The following is a 27,914-nucleotide window of genomic DNA, read 5'->3' as shown; positions in this document are numbered from 1 at the left end:
TGAACACACGTGTTGCCACGTACACATATATGTATATTTAATGAATTAAATAATACCGTACAAAATGTACAAGATATATACAAAACGATCTTTATACAATAATCGAAGGCGTTGGACATGTTGTTTTCAAAAACATCTCGCGTTACGTAAATGGCCGATACGGGATTGTGGAAACAACGGGAGCACATATTTTACACATATTTTACACCATTTCTGTTTAGACATTGTCTCGTATCTATACGGATCGTAACTCAGCCTCGTTGCAATTTCGATTCCAGACCCATAAGTTATTACGTCGGCTGGTCGTGATTTATGGACAGATGACGCACCGCAATGTATCGTTCTATTAAAACGCAGAATCACCGTTTCAAATCAGTTTTTTCGAATTTTCCTTTCCATTTGTTTCCCCGTATCGCGTACACGCTTTCATACGATTTTTTAATCGAGTTTTAATCTATCGTCGTTGGAATATCATTCAGGCAATTACACGAAAACCTGCGAAGGTTTAAAGGAATCTTCTTGCACTCTATTTATATTAAGCTTTGGAAAATCGATAGTTATCGAGCAGAAAATAGGAAAGTCACAATTTAATTAATTTTCCTTTCCATTTGTATCTCTATATAGCGCACACACTCTCATACGATCTTTAAATCGAACTTCGATCTATCCTCGTTCAAATATCGGTAATTAGCTGTTGGAAAAACTTAAACACGTCCTTCCGCATCCTGATTGTATTTATTCGAACCTTGAAAAGCCAATAATTATCGAACGAGAAAACAAGAAACTGACAATTGGATTAATTATCTTCTTTAACCGGGCTGGCTACATTCTTGCAAACTTTCCAATCCGGCTACTTCCGTGTGGTTGTTATATAATTTTCTAGATCTTAGGCGTAGAGGAACTGCGGGAGATTACCTCGCGATTTCTACTTAGGCACGACCCTCGTTTTCGTAAAAGAGCAAATTTTTCTACAGCCTTAACGATCTTCTTGTATAAAGAAAAATTCTGTACATTTTACAAAATCGATTCTATATATAAGATTTCTAATGCAAGATCAGTCCTAATTTTTCTAAAAGAAGAACACGTCTCTTTGTGAAAGAATACTTTGTACAGTCTTTCCATTCCTCTCGTGCCAAAGTCTTACGCTTTTTTTCAGAAATGACTCGCCATTGTTTTGTACAAGATATACCTTAGCTTCTTAAAAGAAATTAATTATAATATTGGCTTATATTACAATGAACACTTTGTACAATCTTCCTTATGCTCGCCTTTTACTCTATTGTTACTTCATCCAAGATCTTCTCCAACCTACTTTACTAAGATCATTGGCTATCATGCTATCATTGCTTTTAATCATTGACTTCACCTCAGGGCACTGTAAATTTTCCATTAACTTCTGTATGCTTCGATAGCGTATTTGTATTATATAATAGACCTGATGAAGTTAGTTTCAAGCGTAACAATTAGACTATCCTGATTATGATGTAATCAGGTCTAAATTTAGGCTAAAGATACCACTCTAAATTTAAGATTGGTATCCTTTTTAATTCTACTAGTCAAATTCTATCAAGAAAAAAAACAAACAAAAAAGAAAAAAGACGAAAAATGGGTCAGAAAATTAGAGTGCACTAAAACACAGATCGTTCTTTCCAAAGAAATTTCCACAAATTCTGTCCTCCAGAATTTTCATATAAATTCAGTAACGAAGATTTTCTTGAAGTCAGGTGCAGATCCGCCAATGTCGTGCCTGCAGATGTCCCCATTGTCCAGGTAGCTGACGTCCGAATTTTTTAGGGTGCTCTTCAAGCTCTCGATCGAAAGATTCGGCATCCTTCGATCGACTGTGAGCTTGTCGAGATCGTTCATCGAGTAGCCAGGACCTATTCTCGTTTTCTTCAAATGATACGACTGTATGCTCGGCTTCGTGTCTATCAGATTGTTTCTCCTCTCTTCCGTCCCGTTCTCGATGATCCTCGGCGTGAAAGATCGCATGTTGACCTTTACCTCGCTGGCTCTCTTCGAGGGCAGCAGCTCCACCTGCAAAACAGCACGTTCTCACGATCCTCCATTATGCAATCGATGAAAGGCCAATCATGTTCTCGATGAAGTAATTCCAATGGTCCTCGCACTTTTCACAGACAATGTGCATGGGTAAAATGGAGATAGTTTTGTTGGTTTGTTCGCGATGGATTTTTCAACGAGGTTTAGTGTAGACTTCTAGGTGATAATTGGAAACTTGATGGTAATGTGCGATATAGAAGATTATGGCAGTTTGGTGTAAGTCTAATGCGTTCGTTGTTAAGTTGCTCCGCTTTTGGAATTGTATATTTTTTAATGTAAAAAATGGCTGTATCTTAGGTCTGAATGATAATGTTGGCAAATTTTCGTCGCCAAGTATGTTTAAGCGTGATTTGCTTGGAATTTCAGATGATAAATGGAAAGTTGGTGATTATGTGCGATGAAGAAGACTGTGTCAATTTGATGTAAATTTAACGCGTTCATTGCGCTATTAAAATGTTAGGAACTCTGCTTTTAGGAGTATACATTTTTTTTCTTATATCAGAAACATTTCATCATGAGGTTTATTTTAAGCTAGTGCTTGTTTCGGCACATTTGAAGTATGATTCAACGTGGTTTGCGTGGAATTTCATGTGATAAATGGAAAGCTGGTGGTGATGTGCAATGGAGAAGACTATAGCAATCTGGTGTACGTTTAACGAATTCATTGCGCGCTGCTAGAATCTAGCAGCTACTTCGCTTTTGGAATTGCATATTTTTTCCATTAGAAATGGCTTTATTTCAAGCGATAGTATTGTATTTGTTTCAGCACATTTTCGTTGCCGACTTTGGCGTGATAAATGGAAAGCTGTGGCGGTGGTGTGAGATGGAAAAAATCATGGGAATTCGGTACAAGTTTCACCTTTACGGCTACTAAAATATAATATACGAGCATAGTTTTCACTTCAGGAATTGCACCTTTTCTTCCATTAGAAGTGTTGAATTGAGTTTGAGTTTAACCGATGATGTTCCTTTTAACACACTGTTCGTTACTTTTGCTATGAAATTTTGTTAAAGCAGATGTACTAATTAAATTAACAGTTCAAATGACGTATGTGTAAATTGCAGCGAAAACGTTACATGGACTTTGGTAACTACGACTTCGAATCCAACCCTTTGCACTCCAACAAAATATACAACAAAACTCTTTGAAACTAAAAGTTACGTTTTGAAAAGAAGAAAGTTATTGTACCAATATAAATACTAAATCTAAATTGTAAAGATTATTATGTGTTTCTTCTATTCCATTTCCTAACTTATATCAATGAAAATAAAACGAGGTAAAAATTAAAAAGAGAAAAAGGAACAATGTTTCCAAAAAAATGTAAAAATAGAGTACAAGTTTGTAAGTTTCTCAAATGTTCCTTTATGAAAATTGTAAGACGCTTTAGGAAGTATGAAAGGGTGCTGCTGGAAATGTTACCTTAGTTCCCTTACGTTGAAAGTATTCGAAATCGTCGTTGGCCACTGTGGTAACGGAGCAACAGCTTCTGCTTCGACTCCTGCAAGAGCTCATGGTATCGAAATCTCCATTCTCCAGATCGCAGCTCTCATCATCGGAAGTCTCATAACCATCACCTTCCTCCTGAGTCTCCTCTCTCTGAGTATTCTGCTGTTCTTTCTTCTGATCTTGCTTCTTTAAGTCGTACGTCCTCGAGTCCAGCGCCGGTCGATGGTACCTGAAACATTTTCCATAAAAAGTATTCATGCTATTCTTATACAGATCCTCTTGCACGATAATTTAGAAAATGATAATATTAGCGAATTGATAATTTGCAAGTTGCTGCACGATTTTGCAATATTTCAAAATAGGCAACAGGTGATTTTATAATCTTATTAATTTATAAAATTTATTTATAGATTCATTCAGTCGCTTGCACTTCGCAAACTTTTACTAATAATTTTAGGCCAATTATCCAATAGAATTCTAGGAAGCTTTTCAAACTTTTAATATTTATATCAAACAATCTTTAATATAATCATTAAACATTTGTAAATAGTCTTATGAAACTACGCTTATTCCATTACTAAACTTGTCATTAGAGCTTAGGAATTGTTTAATATTGGTAACTTGTAAGTTGTAAACTTTCGCTAATAATATTACTTGAACAGTGCAAGAGAGTCTCGATAATACAATTTCCAAAGAAATCAATAATGTTTACGATTGGCATCTAGCATGATCGAAGCTCTGATTTCTCCTCAGAGCGATTCTAGGGCAACGTGGCTCTTCCTGCAGATTGTTATCTAAGCCAATGATCAAATTTTCCAAGCCAAGCGCGCTCCTTGCGTGCCTTCTCGGAGGTTCTTCTCGAATCTCATCTAGACTCTTCGTAAACTTCCTTTTGCTGCAAGGATCATCCAGCTGGACTAGGTTTTCCATATTCTGACCAAAGACGTCGGTACTACCAATTTTTCGACGACTGCCGGGTAGCTCCTGGAAAATCTCATTTGGTCTTGGACGTTTGTTCTGCTGGTCCACGGTGCTCTTTCTCGTTGTTTCCACGACGTTTGCTTCTTGGCGTGGCTCGAAGGTCGAGCTGGCGTAGGAAGAGAGTTCTGCGGGGAGAGAAGCGTAATTATTGTCCTCGTTGAGAGATTGTATTCTTGGGTAGTGCTGTATCCCCATCGTTATCGTACCAGTTTTGCCTGCAACATCATTTCCATTGTCTCTTTTTTACCCTTCCAGGGCATTCGTCGGCGAATTTTGTTATTTAGGAATTCTTTGCGGGCTACACGAAAAGTTTTATTTTATCAATTATTAGTCTCTTAACTAGAAAATAAACGTCTCTCTCTTTGAAATAAAATTTCTCGCTCTTTGAAAATAAATTTCTGTAATTATAAAATTGAAAATTATTGAAAACACGACAATTTCAGATAGATTGACTTTGATTCTTCTAATATAACTGTGTTACGTATTATCTTGTTGTCTGGCCTTCGGTGGTTCTTCAATTAAGATCATTATACAGTCAGAATGGAAGAATTAAAAAATTGGGAAAGTGTGAAAGACTTGACGCATTATCTCACTAATTGGCCTTTATTGATTCTTAAATTAAAATCAGTATAGAGTTAGGATAAAAGAATTCAACGACTGACCCACTCACTGACCCTATTAATCAACTCCATAAATTGAAAATTACAGAAAAATAATGATTCTTTGCCATTTAGTTTACCATTATTTATGTCATCTGCTTACGGATTCGTTTCATCGGATAAATCGTTCTTAAAAACTGGATATTCGTGTGCTTATGCAACGAAATTATAAAATTAGTAGAAAAGGTGGAGTTACTTAGTTTGTCTTCCGAAAGACTCGGTTGAAAAAGTGCGAGAGAATTGATTTTCAAGGGCAGGAGAAAAGTGTACCGTCAGAAATTCTAGAAAACGTGACCGAGAATATCGATTTCCTACTTGCACAGTGGCCCATAATTCAAGGTATTTGTGCTATCGTTCGCGAGGAAACGGCACTTTCTATCGGCGACGGATTATCGTCCCACGAAATTCCTAACGCGTGTTAACCGGGTCGTGCGATGGTTCCCGATCAAAAATTCAGAGCATGTTCCGAGAGATAGTTGCCTATCGGCAGCTATTTGTCCCTGGTATCCAATAAAATGGCCCCTTCGGAGAATTCGTGATTCTCTAAAGATTTTTCGAAGTACAGATAATGCGCAAGAAACCATTGTCGGAGGATTCAGGAATTTTTAATAAATATTCAGCGTTGCAACAGCACCGGCATTGTTCGCCAGATCAATATGGCTGTGAAACCTTCGCACATTTCTATAAATAGGAGTGGAATCCATTGGTGGAAGTTGCTTCGAAATAATGAATATTCATCGGAATGAATGAATTTTTTAAATCGTTTCGGAAAATGATTTTGGAAATGTATGTAAATAAGGAGACTACATAAGTGGAGTACTCTGACAGAGTATTAGAATTTGGTGTTGTTACGGATGCGTGCGGATCGAATACATCCACGTAAAGACAATTTTTTAAAAATTAACCAACAATTATCCTTGTTATCATTCGTAAAAGAAATTATTAATTTCGTAATAATAATACGATACTTTTAAAATTATTCGAATAAATAATAATGAAACACTCGAATAAATAGAAAGCAGAATTTTAACGAATAACGAACGACTTTTATCCGGAAAAGATTATTCTGCCCGGAAAGAATTTGATAATTATTTCGACTAAGTATTTATTCCAAAAGGATCGAAATAATGTTCTAATTAAAAGTTGTACTCTTAACGCTTCGTAAATTAATTTAATCGCGATTAGTTTGATACACAAACCGTATCCTCGTTTCAACAATAATTAAAAAATATATTCTTTGCTTTTGAAATTATACTACGAACCATATAAAGTGCATTGTGGTCACGAAAGTATTCGAACATTTGTACCCACTTTTTATAAACATATGTGTGTCATACTTCCATATTTCGTATTAACTGTAGTTTTTATAACATATAATAAATCGCGATAGCCGGACATAGAGCGTGTCAATGGGCAACAAGCGTAAATGTCAGCACTAAAGAAATCTTACATAAGCTAGCTACCGCTAAAAACAACGAGAAAGAGAGAGAGAGAGAGAGAGAGAAAAAGGAGGAGAGAAGAGGCAATAATAGAAGGAGCAAAGGAAGCGTGTCGAAAAATTAGTGTACACTCGCCTCTGTTCTGATGATTGTGCAACCGGCCGTAGAGGCTTCCGTTAGTCAAGGGGAACTTGAGTCCGTGGTTCAGGTTCAACTGCAGCTTATACTCGGCGTCCTGCTCGAAGTGACGAAACTTCCCATCAATGCCGCCTGGAAGCGTAACAGAAATTTTTTCGTGAAATCGTCTAGAAACGGGCCGTCAATTTCTCTTCTGTTGTGGTCGTTGCGCAAAATTCGCTCACCTCGCGATCTATATTAGCGGAGCCGCAAAAATGAAACACATAGTGAAATCAAGCGTCGTGGCTCGACGTTGGCCGGCTATAAATCATTTCGCAGACAGAAATATCGGGACGATCGACGATCGAGAAACGTTCGGAGTATTATTTTATAGGAAACGAGAGGCAAAAAAAAAAAAAAAAAAGAGGGAAGAACAAATAAATGGCGCTAGTAAAAGAGAAATTAACCGCGCGATACGCGGTTACCAGGATTGCGAGATGACGGGCTGTCGCGTAACTGATATTTCTCCTTGACGATTACGCGTTCGATGCAGCTCGTTCCCACGCGTGTACTCTGGGTCAACACGTTGCATTTTTCATCCTGCAATCGATACCATCCTCGCAAGAAAATATCGTAAAATCGGTCTATCGTGTCTTGATGCAAGATTTCTTGTAAGCATCAGATGTACCATAAGTCGGATATTCTATTCTATTGGAACACTCGCTGATCTCGTACAAAATATGATAATTGGACTGCAGATGTTTACGTAGATTTATATATTCTTATCTATATAATTAAGGATTAGAAAGATAATTGCTTTACTTATTAAACATTATAACGCTATATTATCAGTTACGCTACAAGCATTAGGATACCCACGTACTTGTTACATTTATTGAATTCCAAATTTCACTTTATTTGGTATTCCATTGTGAGATGCATACGATGCAAATGCAATAATAGATTTATAATAAAATAATTAGAAACTAATGACAATGAAAAGTATTTAATTTATATCTGCTAGATATCAATAATATTTGTGATCGACGATGTAGCATCGTATATTCTGTGCATTTTAACACATTCAAGTCCCCTCATAAATGCATAAAAGCCCCCCGTCTAGCAATTAAATTAATTTAATTTATCAAAGAAACGACTAATCGATTAAAATGTTACATCCGTGCATGATCGTGATCCAATAAGCTTGCAGAAAATCTCACCTTTACTCAATTTATATTAGAACAGAGAATCACGTACCGTGAGATAATCTCCTCGCGTGATCCTGTTTCGTGTAGACCTTCGCCACGTAGCGACAGAACATTTTGTCGAACAGCGCCAGAAACACCGGCAGCAGGGTGTCCTTTACCAGAGGCAACCAAGTCGCCAGATTCTGGGTTGTGCAGAAATCCCTTAGCAGACCTGGCTTGATAGATATCACCTGGTAGGAGAAAGAAGATTGTTCAACGTTATTACCACAGGTCCATTCTCTCCAGTGTCTCCTACATTCCTTTTTCTTCCAATCCCCCTCTCTCTTCTACACGCGATCTTTTATTTCTGACTTTTGTTCAAAATCTACAATTTTCTTACTCGTATCCTTCACTGGTTATTCCAGCAAACGAATAAGCGTAAATATTCAAACCTTTGGAAGTGTTCATATCGTGCTCTCATCGTACTCATCGTACATCGAGATCGTGCTCATGTACTGTTATCATAAATCCACTCCAGTGTCTTACGTTATATTTTTACTCTTAAATAAAGCTTCAACCGATCTATATTTATACAACATTTCTTCTCGCGTATAACCATAATATATACCAGTATCGTTTGGAAAAATAGGAAAAACACTCCACACACATATTTCACCCTGTCGCATTTTCCCCTACTACGAATCTCATCTAAGAAACTTAAATTCTTCTTTGAAACTTCCATTTCGTCGTGCGATCGCGAGAAATATATTTCCAGGATTTCTCTAGGATTTTCCTAAGCCACGAAGGGATAGTTTATTCTCTCGATCGATGAGATTTCGCCAAGAAATCGTGTCAGGAACGCTACATCGTGGCTTTCGCCGAGCGAAATATGCAGTGGAATGCAATTGGAATCGCGCGCGGCTAATTACTCGGCTCGTCTGCCCTCGACGCGTCGATAAACAAGCGACGCGCACGCTTCTGTAATTTCGCGGCCATGCTAATGCAGCCACGGAAAGAGCAAGAAACCGAGAAAAGGGCGCGATGGAAAAAGAGGGAACGAGGGAAACGTCGAAACGCGTCGCCTTATATGGCCGGTGTGTTACTTTCGATTTTAGCCAACCGCGAGCGGGAAATCTCGCAGTGAAAATTGCGTTCGGTCGCGCTTTCAGAAGCGCGTTTTTTTTTCTTCATTGCGTGGCTGGCGCGTAAATAAGTATGCCTTGTATACCTTCGATACCTTCTCCGCGTAATAGCGCGTGAAGGAGAAACAGGGTTGCGTTGCAGTGGAACTCTTTGTTGAAACAAGATTCTAAACCTACTGCGATCCTTGAATTTTTATATTCCAATTTCGCTCTTGTTTCAGCAAACAGACAGTATTTGTAACGTTCGAAGAATATTCCATATAAGACTGAAGCGAGAAATCATGCACACCGACAACAGTTTACAAGGTCTTCGCGTTTTATTCAAGCCGCGTGGAAATATTTTTCGATATTAGGAAAATACAATTGGACTAAAAATAAGCGGGAATGTGATATATTATTCTAAACAATCAGACTAACGTTCTTATTTTTCTGGATCGCGTGACTAGGTTGTATAATTATCAAATAATCTGAGAATCAACCCGTATCGTGTATAATGATAAACATTTTTACCGCGGCAAAGGAAATACATAAAAAATAGCCATTTCAAAAGATAATTCTAGCTTAACGTTTTAATATCCTTGCATCGTTTCTCGTTTCGCATTTTGACTTTTATATCCACTTCTTATTCTCCTATCGGATAAATAAAATTCCGTTGTATCTATTATTTATGTTGAAACGCAACTGCAAAGAATACAGAGCTTCTCCAAAGATGCTGAGATCCTCTGAAAGACAGATGTCCGCTGTTTTCCAACCTTCCACCAAACAGTTCCAAATACGTAGCTCGCGTTAACAAACGCAGCACTCGTTGCAAAAATGAGAATGGTCGAGCGACTCATGAATATTCACCGAGCTTCGTTCCGCGTTAACATTCGAGTCGAATAGTTCGCGACTGGATAAAACAAGATATACGACTACGACCCTTCGTACGTTCGACAAGAATATAACCGCGAACAGCTGTGGAAAAAGCGGCAAGAAATCGTGGCCGATTACGCAACAATGAAAGTTCATAGTCGTATTTCGTATCTCTCGGCCAGTGCAGAAGTTAATGACAGGATCGACGTAAGAAAAGGTTTCTAGTCGCTTGGGAAATCGCGCCGCGATTCTAGACTGGATTTACATGGAATTATATGTGCGATATGAATTGCACGTGGTCACTCGTGCATACTGGCTAATTTCATGAAATTACACGGATAAAACAAAAATAACAGAAATATCGAAAACGTTTCAAAAATTATTCCGAATCAGTAAAATTCTTCTAAGACACATTTTAATGCTTAAGGGCCTTACCAGATCATTACAAATGACCGGTTTCAAAATTTAATTTCAAATTGTGTGTACATTCATTGCTATTTCTTTCGTTCGTCTAACTCTATGTAAATTCTCATATTATCCGGTTAATCAATTTCTCAATTTTTGTCAATCTAAATTTATTATTACATTAAATCATTTTTGTTATTATATACGTACACATTTGTGTCGTTGTTTCCTTGTAAATATAATAAAAGGGAAATAAAATAATTTTGAAAAATCTATCGAAAATATCGCTCGATAAATTTGCTCTCTTAGATTACTGAATTTGGCGACGCGGCGAGAGAGTGGCTCTAGCGATTTGAATTCTGCGCGGCTATTACGCGTGCAATAACTGATATGAAATCGAAACTAGTATACCTTAATTAGATAGAGGGGAAACGTGCGTAGCGTTGGGCGCACCGAAAGCGACTCTCCCGTGGAAAGGGAAACCTCGAAATATCGTTCTATTAACACAGTGAAACCGTTTCATGGACGATATAATTGAATTTCGAATTTCACCCGGGAAACTAAGATTTCCTTCGCGTGATTCTGTGAAGAGGAAAGAAAATGAAGAAAATAAATCGCGTTGCTTTTTATGATACTTTCAGGGTTACGAACATCCTTATTTGGTTTATTGTTCTTATGTTCAGACTTTCTATCGGACCATTTAAGAATCTAGTTGTTCCTGTACGATAATTCGATAATTAATAATTATCATATGTATGTTTCCATTGGCTGGAAAAACCAATAACTCAAAACAAATAAATCAAAAACTCATCGTTTCAACGAATTTATCTTCTAGTTCTAGCGCTGAAGCTAATATGTAAAATTCATCATATTTTTTTAGGAAATATTCTAAATCTCTTCTAGAATTTCTCTTTATCAGAAGATAAAAGTAAAGCCCCAACAGAAAGACGATCGAAAACTGGTTTCTCATTAGCAGGATTAATCCCAAGTTAATATTGCTATCTAATAATTATCATCTGCATGTTCCCAGTAACTGAAGAAACAAAAAACCAAAAACTCGTCGTTCCAACTTTAGTCGTTCTAATGTTAAAGCTATCAAGAATAGAACAGGTTATGTCTAGATTCAGAAAGGCCACACGAAGATCACCGACTTGTACATATTTTTAAAAAATCCATCTCCAACGACTGTGACCAGACAATTACAGTAGAATATCCTCTCCTATACTGCTCGACATACAGAAACCATCGTGCCTCAAAATCAACAATACTTTAGCAAGCTATAACATAGCAATAACAAAGATAAATTGTTTGATAAACTGACAAACTGGCTAACTGAGTAGTTACTATAGTCGCTAATGGTTAAAGTAGTTGATGCGACTATAAGCAACCCAATTAACCAGTTAACTGCATTTGACGAGTGTATTCGTCGTCGCTTGCGTTTATTTACGCACCCCATGACCTAACCCAATGAGAGATTTTTAAAACTAAATAGTTGATTTTTCCATAGTTCCATAGTTTGATTGAAAACTTTCATAGTTGATTGGTTAAGAAAAAAGAAATTGGCATTTGCGTATTATTTCCGGAGTATTAGTAGTATTGTACAGGATGCTTTTCACTATGTCAATAACGATCATATGATCTAGAATATTTGCTGTTCTCGTGAAATAGAATCCTGTTTTCTAAAATTACGATAAAATTATAATAAAGTAACCTTATAAACCTCCTTCGCCGCAATATCGAACATTTACCATATTTCTTGTAAAATATTCTAAACCGTTTCTCTACAATTTCTCTCTGTCACAAAATAAAAAAGAAAGCTTCGGTAGAAAGACGATCGAAAGCTCGTTCCCTATAATTCGATCACGCCCCTGCTCTTCAACCTCCATTACTCGACAATTACAATACCCACGCAATCTCGAGCAACAGATTTTCTGCTCCGAATCTTTCGAAGAATACTCGTTGGCGTACTTTCGGCTTGTGGCGTATATTTAACACGTAACTAGCGTCGTTGCACGCGTGCTGCACAAGCGAATCGCCCCGGTTCGCGCGATTCCACAATGAGGGGCGCGTCGTATACTTCTCTCTCTCTTCTTCCTCTTATCTCGCAACTATTATCTTGTCTCTGTCCATGAGCAACGCGAGTTTCTCCAATCAATTTCAACGGCGATTCGCGTTGAATCCTGAACGAGCCTTCCAAGCATTTTACGCTATCGCTCAAGAGTCTAGATACCTGCTTACATTTGACAAGATACACTTTAATTATAAGATCACGAACGAATCATATTACAACGATTTATCCTTTATAATCAGCATAGCTACAGTAACGCACAAAAATATTCCGACACTTGTAGAAATCTTTTATGAATATGTGTATTCATTAGTATGTTCATTAATATATTCATTAATATGTTCATGTATATATTATACGAAGCATTCTGTAGTATCATTAACACCGTAACAAGACTATAGCTTGGATAATAAGTTCATTCACGTTTCCTTAAAAGAGTACATGGACATGTTATTACATTCATATAAATAATCTATCTATATAATCTATCGATATAATCAAAGAGTAATTCATTTATCCTATTTCTCTACAAATATGTATTTCATAATAAATTTCACAGAAATCTCGTATCTTTAAATCTTTTTAGATAATTTTTATAACATCCTTGGAAATGATAAACTGTTCCAGTGTTCAAATACACTTTCGCGAATCGCTGTATGTATGTAGTAGTAGATATACATACATACGGGTATATAGTAAATAGTAAAACATATTTTTGCTATCATTCTAACAGGTAATCTAGATTTAAAGCCATAATAAATACCATAAATACATAATAAGTATTAATTCATCGTTAATTTGTACACTCTGATAAAATTTTATTGTTACTACGAATCGACCAAAGTGGCCGGATATTTATGAGTAATAGTGTAGCTTGCCTTTTAATTGTTCGACGAAGAACGCGGGAGAGTCACGGTGCTCGACTCGCGTAGAATTCGAGCGAATATATCTCTGGCTTTCTCGTTGATCGAGGTCGGTTCGGTTGACAGCGATTTGCTTCGCGCGGGGTGTTTGAAAGGAAAGTGCAACGCGAGTAAAAAGACCGAAGGTCTGAAAGTTGAGTTTATTCTGTGCCAGTGTCGCCTGGTAATCGCTTATGCTTCCTAGTCATCGTGAAACCGAATATTTCCTGATCGATGCGCTTAGAATTCTTTTCACGTTCGTTTTGGAGAGCGTGATGAATTCTGACATGGAAATAATACACTTGTAACACTTATTTTATAATAGATTACAGTGACGAGTACATTAATAGATCATGGTAAATTTAATGTAATTTGGTTTATGACTATTAATTAATAATTCCTGATAATAAACCAGTAGTTATTATTGAAACTATCGATTTAGAAGCCGATCTGTATTAAATATAGATTTTATTAAACATTGTAATATAATTCTATTGCAAAGGTTTGTAATAATATCTTATTGTATTGTAAATATAAAGATCAATGAACTTTAAAACATAACGTGAAATTTATTATATAAAGCAAAAAGAAAATAATAGTGCTTCAAAAGTACGAGAAATGTATTTTTAAATACGCTGTTACACAGAAAGAAATAGAAGTAAAACTTACAATATAATTAGTTGAGTAATTAGTATACGCGTAAGCGTTTCCCATTTATGTACTGGCCACTAAATATCGTGGATGTGTTTATGTAACGCACTACATTGCAACGTTCAAGTATTTGTATAAAATCATTCGGAGAGATACGATCGTAAAAGTTAATGAGAAAAGTAAAATCGGAACAACGTAAATATTCGTCGACAGCAATAAATTGTTACGAATTAACATATTAACGTTATTAGTAGCAGTCAGACTTCGAAAATGAAATTATGGAAGATTTTTAACGAGAAATTAATATAAAAATTTTTTTATACCTTATAAATATATTTTTTAAATCTCATCGGTTTTTACAGAACGAAACAATTTTCGTCGGTTTTTATGAAAAATAGAATGAAACGATTTTTTTCTGGACGAAAGAGACAGAGAGGAAAGGAGGAGATTTCAATGAGTGGATCGAAGCAACCTAATTCACTGTTGGTCGCTGCAATAATCAACGAGATACGTCACACGAGCGATTATAAATATTAATGAGTAAGGTCAGGAGAAGTTTCTCTAGCGACAAGCTTGCCATCCAACGAATCATAATCGAGTCTGATATCGAGGTCGTAATCCATATTAAGCTCACACTTTCGAATATACTTGTACATTATCGGTCGTGTGTAATGATACTAGTTTTTCTGTTGCTCCTCCTTGCGTTCCTGTGCAGCTTTTTTAATGCTGGAATTTCCTTATTGATATGATTTTACATGGTTTCTTTTATTCTAGAGAGACTACTTCTTTAATATCCTTAACATTATTCTTTTTACTGTCTCTTTTTCTTGGTGACCTTGTTCTGCTTAAAATTTTTTTATCGTTATGAAATATTCCTCCTTAGTCTTCTTGCACTATTCTCTTTTTTTATTGCTGAAATTCTTCTTCTTGCACCATTAACGCTGATTTTTATTATTACTATCTCCTTTCGCCTGCCTTTGCATCGCTTTTCCACTACCAGAATTTATAGTTTTAAAGTCCAATGTTCTTCCTCTCATTGTCGCTTTTTATGTTTCGATACTTCTGTATCGTGCACCTTTATTGCTGGAATTTCCTTCTCAAGGAAACTAAATACTCCGCTTTTTTACGATTGCCAAGAATATAAACTCCTATTTCTTTCGAGTGCCGTGGAATATAATTTTGTATCTAATTTAATAAAAACTCATACATGCATTCGATATGAAAGGAAAGTCTCGGTCATTTGTCTCCCTTTCTGAAGTGCTAACTTTCTCAATGATGAACGGAATTCCGGTGTGAGAGGAAGAGAATAATACCGGAGACTCATTCACTTCCGGAGGAAGGGAATTCGAGCTAGGTTCCGGTTTTCAAGGGTACCCTTTCCTTTTTGTAATCCATTTGAATATAAAGAAAACATTTTTTGAAGTATTCCTGCTATTTAAAATAATCTAATAATTTTAATGTTCCTGGCTCAATCATGTTAATAAATTCAATAATAACTAGAAATTAAAGATATGTTTAAATGTCATCGAACAAGTAGATCATTATAAAATGATCTCTATAATCGAATACCAATTTACCAGGCTGATTTAATGAGCGAATTAAACCAACGATCTGCTCGTGTAATCGCAAGTAGTTTTTTAACAGCGCGTGACAAATAACATAATCGGAAATAAGTCAAATCATGCCCATTGCGAAATCATTCCCATTACAGTCAATAATTCAACTCACGCTACTAATCGGTCGATCGAAAGATAAATTGAAAAATATCACTTATCAAATCAGACAGAACTTTCTATAATTTGTAAATTCCTAACTCTATTGCAATTCTTGAATTTCTATATTTCAATCATACTCTTATTTTAGAAAACTGCTTTCCTTGTAAATAATAATAAACGTTCAATAAATAATATTTTTGCAAGCTTTCAAATAGTTCCTCGCCTTCTCTGAAATCCATTTTTGAGTTGCGTCACTTTTGAAATACGTGTACCATATATTCTAACGTTAAAAAGGTTACAATTAGATTTAAAATAACTAAAGATACGCAGCGAAATTAACCCGAGTCTACACAAGTGAAAAAAAGAAGATAAAATGTAAAGCAAAATGATATTTACCAAAACTGGAAGATATTGGAAGACATAGCAAACGAAAAGAATGCTGTAAATCGTTGATCTTCCGCTAGCTTCGTCTATCTGGACCCTCTTCTTTCGTAAACAAGCTCTGCTGTTGGTGGATCCACTGGTGCACGATCCACTCGAAGGATCCCAATGTTGAGGATGGCATTCGAAGGCTCCTGAAGAATTCTTCGAACTCGTTTCCGATAGATCTGACACTGATTTCAGCAACTCGGCTTTCGGTGTACGACAGATGTTCCTGATCAAAGCCATCAGTAGGCTGATCACAGTCGTCATTGTCAACAGACAACGTAGTGAATTCATGAAAATTCCATATTTCAGAGAGATCTCCTGCGCTAGGAAGACGCAGAGATCTGGTTCGAAGTTGAGGACTCCAGTGACACCAACGCAAGCGCTGATCACGCTTAAACTGACCAGATGATACTTAAGATGATTTTTCGTAAGATTTAATGCTTCGTCGCCCATGCTTATCGCGGTGAAAATTGCGATTGAGGTCAGTGTCAGTTCTTGAAGGATGCTAGATGAGTTTAGCATCCAGACTAGGGTCGAGCAGAATTCTGTGAAATAAAATAATAATTATGTACTTTATTAATATTTCAGCATTAAGAGCCAAGAAATGAAAATTCTGTTTACATTAAATCTTATCTCTTTTCACTTATGCTTCCTCTTTTACCACACGTACCTACTTACACGTGTTATATTTAAATCCTCTCTCATTTTTACTTCATCCTATTTACACCTTCTCCTCAATCCCTTACTTTATTTAATTTGCTTTCTACTGCTCGTAGCCAATTAACTACCATCTCATTTTCGCTTCATTCTAACGCCTTCCCTGGTGTTCGAGTGACACTGGTAATTATGAAACCTTACGAAATTGTTTTATCGCGTAGAAAGCACAGGCAACGTTAAAAAAATCATACAAATTGTACTTTTTCGTTGTGCATTTTTACATAACTCGTGTATTTAATTTATTTTGTGTAAGTATTTACAGTCCAATTAATCGTACAATGTATAAGCAAAGTTTCCTAATGTAATAATTTCAATAAAAAGATTCCTTTGCTCCACGCTTCTAAATAAAAGTTTCCTACACAAAAGAATACTAAAAGATTAGAACGAGTTTTAGAATTATTTTGCCGAGTTTCCAACGCATCAATTACCTGTTTCCAAAGCTTTTATTATATTTAGAAAGAATGCATTTAAGGGATAAGATTGCCCCTGTCTATTCTCAAGCCTCTTTCGATCGCTTTCTCTTCAGACACTCCTATCATTTTCTCTTCCTACAATAATGATAGAGCAACAGATGCGTAACTTCTTGTTTCATTACCTCCAAAGTGATTAGTTGGCCGAATGAGAGTAAGAATGGCGTACAACAGCAACCCAAGCTGGTGAACCAAACTCTGCGAGAGAATGGCTACCGTGAACACGTCGATCTTCCGTTTCGCCGAGGATGGCTGGTTCTGATAAATCAGAAGAGACCAAGATAACAGCAGGATGCATATCGGAGAACCTACACAGGTGGGCAGCCATTCTCCTACCTCGCTTCGCATCTCTGAAATCAAAAGACAACGTCTCTTTTAATACCTATGCGAAAAGGAAAGAGAAAAATTAGCGTGCCTTTTTAACAGAAGATATAAATAATTCACATTTTAATAAGATGAAAGGAAAGTGAGGTGGAACGCCTATTCTCTCTGTCAAGGTTCTTTTCATTGACCCACGGGGAAAGTATAGAATTTACTGCCAGACTTAAAAGAGGCTTTTCAATCCTTTCAGGTTTGAATTTCTTGTAGTTTCTGCGAAAAATTATTTCTTTTTATTAACTGTTAGTAGACTGCGGATATTTGATTATATGAATAATAAATATACAGTGACGAATAAAAGAAAGCCGAATTGATACTGACACTATAAATTTTAGTAACCTTTTGTATCAAGAATCTTTTATCATATTGATGATAATTACCTATTGCATAGTACTATTATATTTATTCGCTCTTTAATTAAATGTAGATCTAATTTGTAAAATTATAGATACCATCTCTACATGTATTATACTTTTCATACTTTTCATTTTATAAACTTTCTCTTCTCTGCCACTTTAATTAAAGACATGGGGCCCAAGTGGACGAATTGCGTTACTTATATTTTTGTGCTTACGTATCTTATGTACACTCTCTGCATTTTTGCACTTTCAAATTTTTACTAACAACTAGTGATTTCTTAATTTACTAATATTATCGATAAATTAGTAGACAAGATATGCACATACGTAAACGGATATTTAATCGAAGATACGTGTACATATATAGAATTTACATTCGAATAAGATGAAAGGAAAGTGAGATGGAACGTCTATTCTCTGTTAAGATACTTTTCATTAATCCGCGGGGAAAGTATAGAATTTTCTATACGAGGCTTCTGCCAGGCGAAAGAAGATCGAACGAGCCGAAAAAAGAATCACTTCAATTCATCCAATTAAGTCTTTCACGCGAGGTAATTTCGCGCTAATCGTCCGTCTCGATCTCTACTCCCAGGAGGAGGCTCGAAACGGAACGAACTTTACAACCGGTAAAATGAAACGAGCAAACTATTCATTAAAATGCACTGGATCTGTCCCAGTTTACCAGAGGTGGAGAGATGATCTCGAATATTTGTGTGATTTTAAATTCGAAAATAGTGCCATAAAAGGCACAGGAAACATAAATTTAACAGTCGAGGAAGATTAAAGATCGCATCATCTACTTCTCTCAATTCTCTCACTTTTCAATAATTTGGAAACCAAATTTATCGATGAAGAACCAACTATCTAGGTCGTTTAACAATTTTCTATTATTTCGATGCTTTCCAATCCAACAAGTATGCTGCATGAAACCAATAGAATCATCATAACTAATTTTACGATACTCAGTATTTTCCAAATATTCAGGAATAGATGGATAGCAGGAATACGTATTTAATCCTGAAATCAGATAAAACAAAATTTACTTGACGGTGTATTGAATTTTAAAATCGCTTCTCTGCGCAAGACTTATCATGTTTCTTTTTTATTTTTCATTTATTTATTTGATTCTTCTCGGCTTTGAATGGTACGCCACACACCAATACTATTTTTCTTTCGTGCTATGATATTTATCTCTCTAGTTTTTAATACTAGCTTAAAACCTGTTAATTATCCTATTATATCATGTTTCATCTTCCCTGCAAACGAGGCTAGAACAGTTAGCTTCCATGAATTTGGCTGAGAGATGACGACGAAATGACTGGAAAATGCCACAAGAATCGACGGATAGACAGAGACAGAGAGAGGAAATAAAAAAAAAAAAAAAGAAAAAAGGAAAACGCAAGGGAAATTACAGGTGGAAGGAAAGGCTGGTTTCCTCGGCTCGTTTCAGAGGTAAGGTTCTCGTCAGTGAGAGTGGCAATGCCTTAATCTCGATGAAAGCTCTCGCAATTAGCGTCGTACGCGTCGAATTATTACATCCTCGTGCTCGAGGAAGAATGGCGGGAATGATCGTTAATCAACGAAGTTATTATCGCGAGAAGAAGGAAGTTCTTGATTGGTTTCACGTAAAATGTCAACGATGGTATGAAAGAAGGATAACGTGAAGAGACACCGGGCAGATCATGATTTTTCTTCCTCGTTTCAAGTTCCAAGTATTCAGCCACGGACTCTGCTTCTTCTTTCGTCTCAACTCGGCTCCGCTTTGCAACTTTCTATTCCGCGTGCGGCTGTGGTCTAATTTATTATTAGAAACGAGTCGAATTTTAAAGGATTCGTTCGACATTTCCACCGAAATCGTTCACATCGCTGAACATTTTTCAGTCCATGAAATTTATCTTATTTTCATCAATCCTAAACAATTCAGTAACGAAAATCATCGATGATCATCGCGTTGAAAATCACGTTCACTAATTAACTAATCAACACGTTAAGGGAGTGTACGAACAATTTGAAGATACGAGCCAGTAAAAAATAACTTTAAAAGTATTTTAAACAGCGTGGAGAGCAATATTCCCAAGTTGAGTAACTCTCTCTTTAAAAACGATGAAGTGTTCAACGATTAGTTGCATAAATTCCCAAGTTTTGCGCAAGTCGTGCTATTATCTTTTTTATCGTCGATATCACGTAAACTTCATAATTTTACCGGGTTTTCACCAAGTCAGAAATTTTCAACGATTGTTACGCGACGAGGAAATTTCACTTTGGAGCTGTCAGTCAAGCTGAGGCCTCTTCGAGGCAATTTCTTGGCGGAAAGACTTTACCGGGATCGCGGAGGTTTCCAAGAAAAGAAAGAAAAGAATCCCAGCGAGGAACGAATCGAAACACGCGAATATGAAGCGAATGGCTCGTGAAATCTTTCCAGAGTCTCGGTTACTTTCTCGTGGTCCTTATCTCGTTGATCAAAAATTGTAAATATGTATCTTCCATCTCTTATACCTCCGAGTGACCGGCTAAATACCTTCTCCTCTATATTAGTACATTAGTACACTGAAAATGGCAGGAAGGAAATAGCTGGAGTAAGGAAACATGAATGTTTCTCCGACTGACGACCACTATCACCCCTTCCACTGCTCAAGCCTTCCATCACTTGTCTTGCTAGCTATCACCTCCTCCTACTTCTCCTCCTAACCCCAATCTTTTATGCTAAAGATTTGTATAAATTTTTATTCGTTTACCCTTCAAGATACCCGTACTATGCCGCGGACAATTAATAAAGAGGCCTTTAAGGGAACGGATCTTGTCTATAGTGGAGGGGTAGCAACTAACAAATAAATTTCCGCTCCTCCCTCTTGCCTTTTGTAGGTTGCACAGAGAAGAATGTTGAATAGTATATGAGAATAGTTAGTAAAATTGGTACACTAAAAAGTGGAGCAAGGGAATAGCGGGAGTAAGAAAGTAAGAAATTTGGAAGCAAAGAATGCTTCCAAAATTCGTATGTATTCAAAATAGCATGAGGAAGGTTGGAAAGGTTCTTGTAAGCTTATGAGTCTCAAATGTTCGTAGAGTAGGTCTTACCTTTTCATATTGAAAATTTACGAGACTGTTAACATCATATTCATGCAACGTGCGATATTATAAGGCGGAAAATTTCGGTTATCCTTGTAAGAAATCGCTAAGGAGAACCGATGCAATAATCTTAATGCGTTAGTTGCGTAAGTAAATGAAGAAAATAATTAGCGAGGTGAAAATTTCAAGGAAATCTGGCTACTGGGGAGTTTAGAAAAATATTTGTATCAAACTTGATACAGGATATTTAATCATTCTTTCAAAGTATTTAAGTGTTGTAATATTTTAATATCACGGCACTTAATGATCGTCTTTCATACGTATGCCTAAATATCTTGTATATGATTAATTTATAATTAAAGTTATATAACGATGATAAATATCTCTATGTAATCATGCTTTTCTATTAATGAAAATGGATATCAATATTAACAAAAACACTTGTTTAGAATCAAACCTGTTAACGTTATAGAACAAAATTTATTATTATTGTTAGTGCGTGAAACTTGTTACTTGTAAAATTTCGTCAGTAATAATGTAGTACAATTATGCAAGAAGAAAAATTACGTCTTTTTTATAAGACCATTTTAAAAAATGCATTTCTATTACTAATAACTTGTAAAGATGTAACTTTTAATAATAAAAACAAAAAAAATCCCATACCGGCAATTTTAATTAGTTTGATGGTTGTAACGTTTTAAGTGGCGCTTGGACAAAGTGAAATTAGATTCAAAGTAGAAAAAGTCACGGAAACCAGGTTAATTTTCCTTCTACTGATAACAATGTCGTTCGAAGGAACCAGTCTGAAGATCTTGTCTCCATTATACTCGGTTCTTTAGCTCGATGTGAACGTCATTCTTCCTGCTGTTTCTGCCGGAAGTAGGTTACGCCGAAGAAAGTCCGCAGAATCGCGCGTGTCTGTATGGTAATGCCATAAAAAGGATTTACTTTCGCAGGAATTTGGACAGATATCTCGAGATTTTCGTTTAGTTTTTTTTTTTTAGAGAAGAAACATGTATTTCTTATTCTATTTTCTCCATCCTTTCACAACTGTGTCCTTTTTAGTCTGCAATAAAGACCGTTCTTTTATTATTCGTTAATAATATAGTTCTATATAAAAAGAAGACATGGTGTGCATTGCAATTTGAAAATTGGATTATGTTATAGAATTATATTAATATTATGGCAGAAATCTTACAAATCGTAAATTTCCAGTTACTAAGAAAAATAATAAAAACATTTGGCATTTATGCATTATAATGTTATGGAATTCAAGATCATGAAAATACATATAATATACAAATTATTTCTTTGACTGTATTCGCAAAATACAACACATATATACAAATTTGAATAAATATCTGTAGTCTCACAATAAAACTTTCTCGTATAATAGTAACAGGTTTACTACTAAAACTGGTGAAATTCTACAAATTTATGAATCACAAATCACTTGATTATTGTATTTCACTGATTAAAATTCTGAACGAGAAGTCTATACGCTATACATTACAACCAACAACTAATGGTTACTCTATTCACTTTTATTATTATCAACAAGTTATTCGCTAATAAATTACTGTTCAAGAGAGTCAATTTTACCGAAAAGAAATAGATCTATAGTTTAGCTAATAAATGAATTACTAAAGTGCAGTGTTGCGTGCACGCAAGTACAATGAAGCGTGAAAGGACTAAAATTCTATTTTCAGGGAAGCTAAACTTTTAAAGAACTTTAAACTTTTAAAGGAAAACTTACAACTCTATTTTCGTAGAAAATTAAGTTTTCCATAGATTATCTAAAGAAAACGTAAAAAATTCCATTTCCGTAGAAGAAAGTTAAATTTTTAAAGGATTTAAAAAATAGACAAAAAAAAAACGAAAGTCCAAAGCGCTCAGGATTCGAATTCTTTCGTTAAAACGATAGAGCACCTAAAAAAATACCTCGAGGTTCATCAAGACCAGTTTATAGCCTAGGATTCCTCCTGAAAACTTCAAATGTTCCTCTCGAAATGTTAAAAAAGAAAACATCCATCGAAGAGGCAATACAAGTTTAAAAGCCACCGCTTCCTAATCACGTGGATCGCAGCACACACGGATAGAGGAACACGTTTATGACCAACATGCCGGTCCATGGACTACGAGAAGCAGCGGTGAGAGGTGTGTCGTTCGATTAGACTGGAATGCTGGGAGGTGTGTAGCATCGAGCAAGGTCAGAAAAAACGCTCGTCGTCACGAAGCCACATGAGATCATCGAGGAAGACGTTAATATCTGCTAAGCCTGACCCTATTCTAGCTGAGAGTCAACCGGTACCAACAAAATAAAATTCTTTTCAGAGATCTATGATTATTCTAATAAAATATCAAAACGCGAAAGAAGAACATTCTAAAGAGTGGACATTTGTTAGGCTTTTTACTGTTATTTTAAAGCTTGGCTACGAAAGGTGCGATAAATCTGAATCACGCGATCTCTGTCAATTTCTCCTGGTCGCGAAAGGCATCACTGGATAGCTTGTAGAAGTACATAGCTAACACTTGAATGCCATAAACGCGTATTAAATTTTTAGCAGCAATATCCTCCAAGCTAAAGATATCTTTGGTATACGAGTTGGTGCAGCTTTTTATGGTAAATAGAAAGATGTGTCTGAATATTTAAATACTTTCTATAATTTCTATATGTAGAATAACGAGCATATAATCGTTGAAAATAATTGTATAATCATAGTGTTCCAAAGTACAGGAAGTGTATTTTTAAATTCTATGGATAGTACAAAAAGAATTTAATATAATAAAGTAATTGAATTTTCGCATATACTACAGGAAACGTATACGTACATTTCTTCTAAGAAAATAATTAGACTACCAACTAAAGACTTAATCGTAATTCAATCTACATCAAAACCACTCTGCATTTCCTGCTAATTCTGTTACTCATTCGAAACTAGTATTACATCGATAGTAATTTCCTCTATTTTTATAGGTTTTTTGTAAACGAAAAACTTTTGTTAAAGTACGAAAATTCTAAACCTGATATTTTTTAAATTCCTGACACCCACGAAGCACATAATAATTCTAAGCTCGTTTCACCTTCTCCGGAAAAGTATTAGCTTGAACTTTGCAATCAAAAATAACTTTCATTTCAATCCATCTTTATCTTCCCCCGCGTCGAATGTCATCGAAGAACTTGGTCGACCAATTCAACTTCCTGAAACTCCAATAGACGTTCCTGAATAGCGCAATTTATCGGTAGCCGTTCGAGATTCAATTCGAAGTATCACACGCAGCATTCGCGAAGCCAAGGGAACGGCAATTCCCGCAATTACCTCTAGTAGGATGAAATTACGTTTCATGATTGTGACCTCTGGCCAATTAGGTCTTCTCTGTCGAGCAATCAACCAGCCTACGTGAAAACGATATTTAGTGTCACGAGTATCATGCCCCCGGCAAAACTGGATGCTCTAACTCGGTCATGTGAAACTCTGTCGCCCACTCTTTCACGGTGTCTCCCGTTCCTCTATGCTTCTTTATCTCGCGTAAGGAATGCTCCCTGTCTCTTCTGGGGCTTGAAAAGGACTCTGGCCTCCACCTTGAAACCGTTTCTCACGATGGTTATGCGCGATCCACCCAACAGGAATTTCGTTTTGCCAGGTAAGACGAGAAGAGGTAAACGTATGGCTTGATCCATGTACGTCCACGCGTACGTTTCTGAATTTGGTGGTTCAGGTGGAAACTGGTTCCCAGAGAATTTCTCTGTCGATTGGATGAATTAATGTATCGACAAAGAGTCGACTTGTTTTCGAAGGAATCTTGGTTTCGATGAACTCTTCGGACTTTCCGAAGAAAAATAAAAATACAGGTGAATCGGAGGATCGTGTACTAATTTCTAAAATCGCAAGCAGATAAAGTATGCAGCTGCGAACGATGCGTTCAAAGATAATTCCAGTGAATTAAACAATTAGTTCTCAGAAAAATTTCTCCGCCGATTGGATGATTTGATGCATCGATGAAGAGCCGCCGCGTTTTTAAAGAAATCTTGATTTCGACGAACTCTTCGGAATTTGCAAAGAGAAATGAAAATGTACGGTATAATCGCCGACTGAAAGTTTGTCTTTCTGAAGAAGTTTTCATCTCGATAAATTCTTGCGAATCGCAAGAAGAAACAGAAATTTGGAGAAAATGACTCTAGCGAATTGTGAACCTGGTTTCAAAAATATTTCTCTGCCTATCGAATGCATTCCAGCATCTATCGAGTCAACTTCTCATCAAAAAGTTTTTATCTCGATCGAGTTCTCTCTTCAAAATTACCTACCAGAAGGAACACAAAAATACAAACGAAGATCCGAGGATCACGTATCAACTTCCAAAATTATAAACAGACAAAGCTGAATGCTCAGAGACTGCGACATCAGCTCCAAGATAATTCTAGCGAATTAGAACCCTTCTAATTCGAGTTGTTGGCACCGGCACATGGGGTGACTGCATCGTGGTCGAAAAGTAGGTTACGAATACCGGCGAGAAAGTAACCGAGAACCGATCTGTCGTATCGTCGAGAAAGATTAGGCGCGGCCGGTTTGCATCGGCGATCACATTATCGGTCGAACGTGGCTTTGGCCACTTCGTTGGCCGTCTCCGAAGATTCAGGACGGCCTCTGTACGGCTTCGAGTGCCTTGATGCATCGATACTTTTTGTAGCTCGAGCCACCGTCAAGTACGTGCGTGCCAAATTCCATTCGGCCAAACGCAACCGCACTGTCTATGTTCCGCGTTGTTTCGAGGTCAGGGAAAAACGGCTATTTCGCGAACTAGGAATCTTCTCCACACATTATCGAATTTCTTCGGATACTTCTTGAGCAATTCCGTTAATATTATTAGCGAAATTTTACAAGTCACAACCTACAAATTAGAAATAAAATGAGAAAACTATGATAATCAGTTTTTGTAGACCTTTCCAATTTGAAAAGGAGGACTTAATACAATGTGGTTGAAGAAGAAAATAATAGCTGAGTTGAACTGAAATATAAAGAATTGAAAAATAGCGGATAACTCACGAGAGTGTGTTATCAAAGACCCTTAGGATTTAAAAAAAAATATATCATCTCCCCTCCTATTTTTTTATTTAAGCGTGCACATAAAATTATTTTACTACCTTAGAGTAGCTATTCTACGGTAGAAATCGTATACCATAGAATCTTCGTTTAGAAAACAAAATTAACATTTGATAGAATAAGATTTTATTAGAATTGGATGATCAGGTGATTTGTAGTTCTTGAAACTTATATTTGTAAACTATAACGAGTAAATTATGTATATGTGTTATATGAGGGAATTTATTGACACAGTTAATTCAATCGTGTAAGACAGCTCTACTATACACGTTAATGAATGGATTGTCAAAATACTATGAAAAACGTAGTTAATATTAAAAAGCTAGAACTAAAATTTCCAAGACAATTTAATCAATTCGCCATTACGACATCGTTTTACCAGAAAGCTCTTCAATTGACGGCTTCTAATTGTAAATAATAGTAGATTAGTGAAAAAATTGTCCGTATGAATATTTTACGAGGTTGATTCGCTATTTACGTGGGACTGTACCGTAAGAAAAACTTGTTTCTGTCTCGTAATAGGAGCTAACAGGAATATCTGATTACTTCCTTGTTATACTCTTTGCGAACTACACGCGATTATTTTTAAAGTTTCGCAAATCCAAACTACAAACCCTACGAGCCAACCAATTTAAAATCAGACCGAGATAAAAGGCTAAAGGAGTAATATCCTGCGAATCAGAATTCCGGAATACGACCAAATTAGAATTTCATCGCGGAACGAGCATAATTTCGAAATTATAGTACTAGGGTCGGCGTATCCGATTGAGGACTGCATTTACATTGTTATGCTCATTGAGCGAATTAATGCACCGTCCATAAGCTGACGCAAGGACGCGAGGCGGAGATGTCCTTGATAATTTACAAATCATTTCCGTTGTTAGCCAGAAATAATCGAAAACTAGGAAAGAAAAAAAATATCGGAAAAGGAAGATATAGAATAAATAAAAATAAGAGAAAATAATTTGGTACTCACTGCAGAGTGTCAGTGATTATGCGGAACTATCGTTGCCGTGGAATGCAACCGCATCGCTATTCAGAGCCTGCGGATGCGCGCGATCTCGATCAATCGGATCCTCGTGGCCGGTGCGACGCGATTTCTACGTTTTTGTTTCCGCCTCAGGCATCCTCAGCCTCCTCTGTTCTGGTCCAAGTACCGCGTGTTACGATTATATCAAAGATCGTACAAATTATTTACAGCTCGATGATCACTTCTAATCCAGGAAATGATACTTCTCTCTGTCACACTTTCTCTGATTAAACTTTACACTAGAACAAAAATACTCGAGTGCCCAATTTAAAGAATTGCAAAAGAGAGCAAGAGAGTAATAATTTTTTGAAAGAATAATTCCCGCCAAAACGCGAACAAATCGGTTTATGCACACCGATTGTCGGCTCTTGATGTCAACGCGGAGTACGAACACTGCGGAACATTTTTCCAAAAAACAAACTATCCGAAACAGTCACCGTATTTGTTTCGCGTATATCAATCGATTGGAAACTTTCACTGTTTGGGGTACCCTTAAAATTTCACTGGACCATCAGATTTTCGCTGCAATATGGGCACCGACCGTTAAATTAAATTTCCAATTAAATCGCCGATCTTTGTCTCGTGATCGACGACTGACCATTGACACGCATGAATGACAAGTGAAATTGTTTGAGCTGTCGTTAAACGTGGTATGTAAAGAACGGGCGCGTCTATACGATACCAGCTGTCGAGCGAGCAATATTGCCGCGAAGAAGCCCGGACCGGGACTGACTGGC

At 36.5% G+C, this 27,914-nt stretch overlaps 1 protein-coding gene across 4 annotated transcripts; it reads right to left on the bottom strand.

The window, feature by feature from the left end:
- Nucleotides 1–12: 12 nt before the first annotated feature.
- LOC117243339 lies at nt 13–27,914 on the bottom strand. 4 transcript variants are annotated; one of them, XM_033510722.1, is made up of 9 exons: nt 27,124–27,913; nt 17,368–17,592; nt 16,023–16,600; nt 7,962–8,142; nt 6,723–6,857; nt 4,696–4,704; nt 4,221–4,614; nt 3,482–3,737; nt 13–2,037 (listed from the first exon to the last, which is right to left on the bottom strand). In XM_033510722.1, the coding sequence occupies exons 2-9, from the start codon at nt 17,588–17,590 to the stop codon at nt 1,687–1,689; spliced, it is 2,127 nt and encodes a 708-aa protein (XP_033366613.1). In that variant the 5' UTR covers nt 17,591–17,592; nt 27,124–27,913; the 3' UTR covers nt 13–1,686. The 4 variants fall into 4 exon arrangements, with proteins under 4 accessions (XP_033366613.1, XP_033366612.1, XP_033366611.1 ...); XM_033510721.1 differs by having other exon boundaries at nt 3,496–3,737; nt 4,221–4,704; nt 27,124–27,914; XM_033510720.1 differs by having other exon boundaries at nt 4,221–4,704.

This window comes from Bombus vosnesenskii, unplaced genomic scaffold (assembly GCF_011952255.1).
Source record: "Bombus vosnesenskii isolate JDL3184/JDL3185 unplaced genomic scaffold, Bvos_JDL3184-5_v1.1 scf7180000013265, whole genome shotgun sequence".
In the NCBI taxonomy this organism is placed as follows: domain Eukaryota; kingdom Metazoa; phylum Arthropoda; class Insecta; order Hymenoptera; family Apidae; genus Bombus; species Bombus vosnesenskii.
The sequence above is the reverse complement of the archived record's forward strand: the minus strand, read 5'-3'. Positions and strand labels throughout refer to the sequence as shown.

Bases quoted from the DNA above. Each gene is read 5' to 3' on its own strand.
- LOC117243339 (XM_033510720.1), bottom strand. From the start codon at position 17,590: ATGCGAAGCGAGGTAGGAGAATGGCTGCCCACCTGTGTAGGTTCTCCG. The intron at 8,143-16,022 runs GTAAATATCATT...TTCTCCTACCAG, and splicing joins TCCAATATCTTCCAGTTTTG to GTGATATCTATCAAGCCAGG. The intron at 2,038-3,481 runs GTAACATTTCCA...GCTGTTTTGCAG, and splicing joins TTCAACGTAAGGGAACTAAG to GTGGAGCTGCTGCCCTCGAA.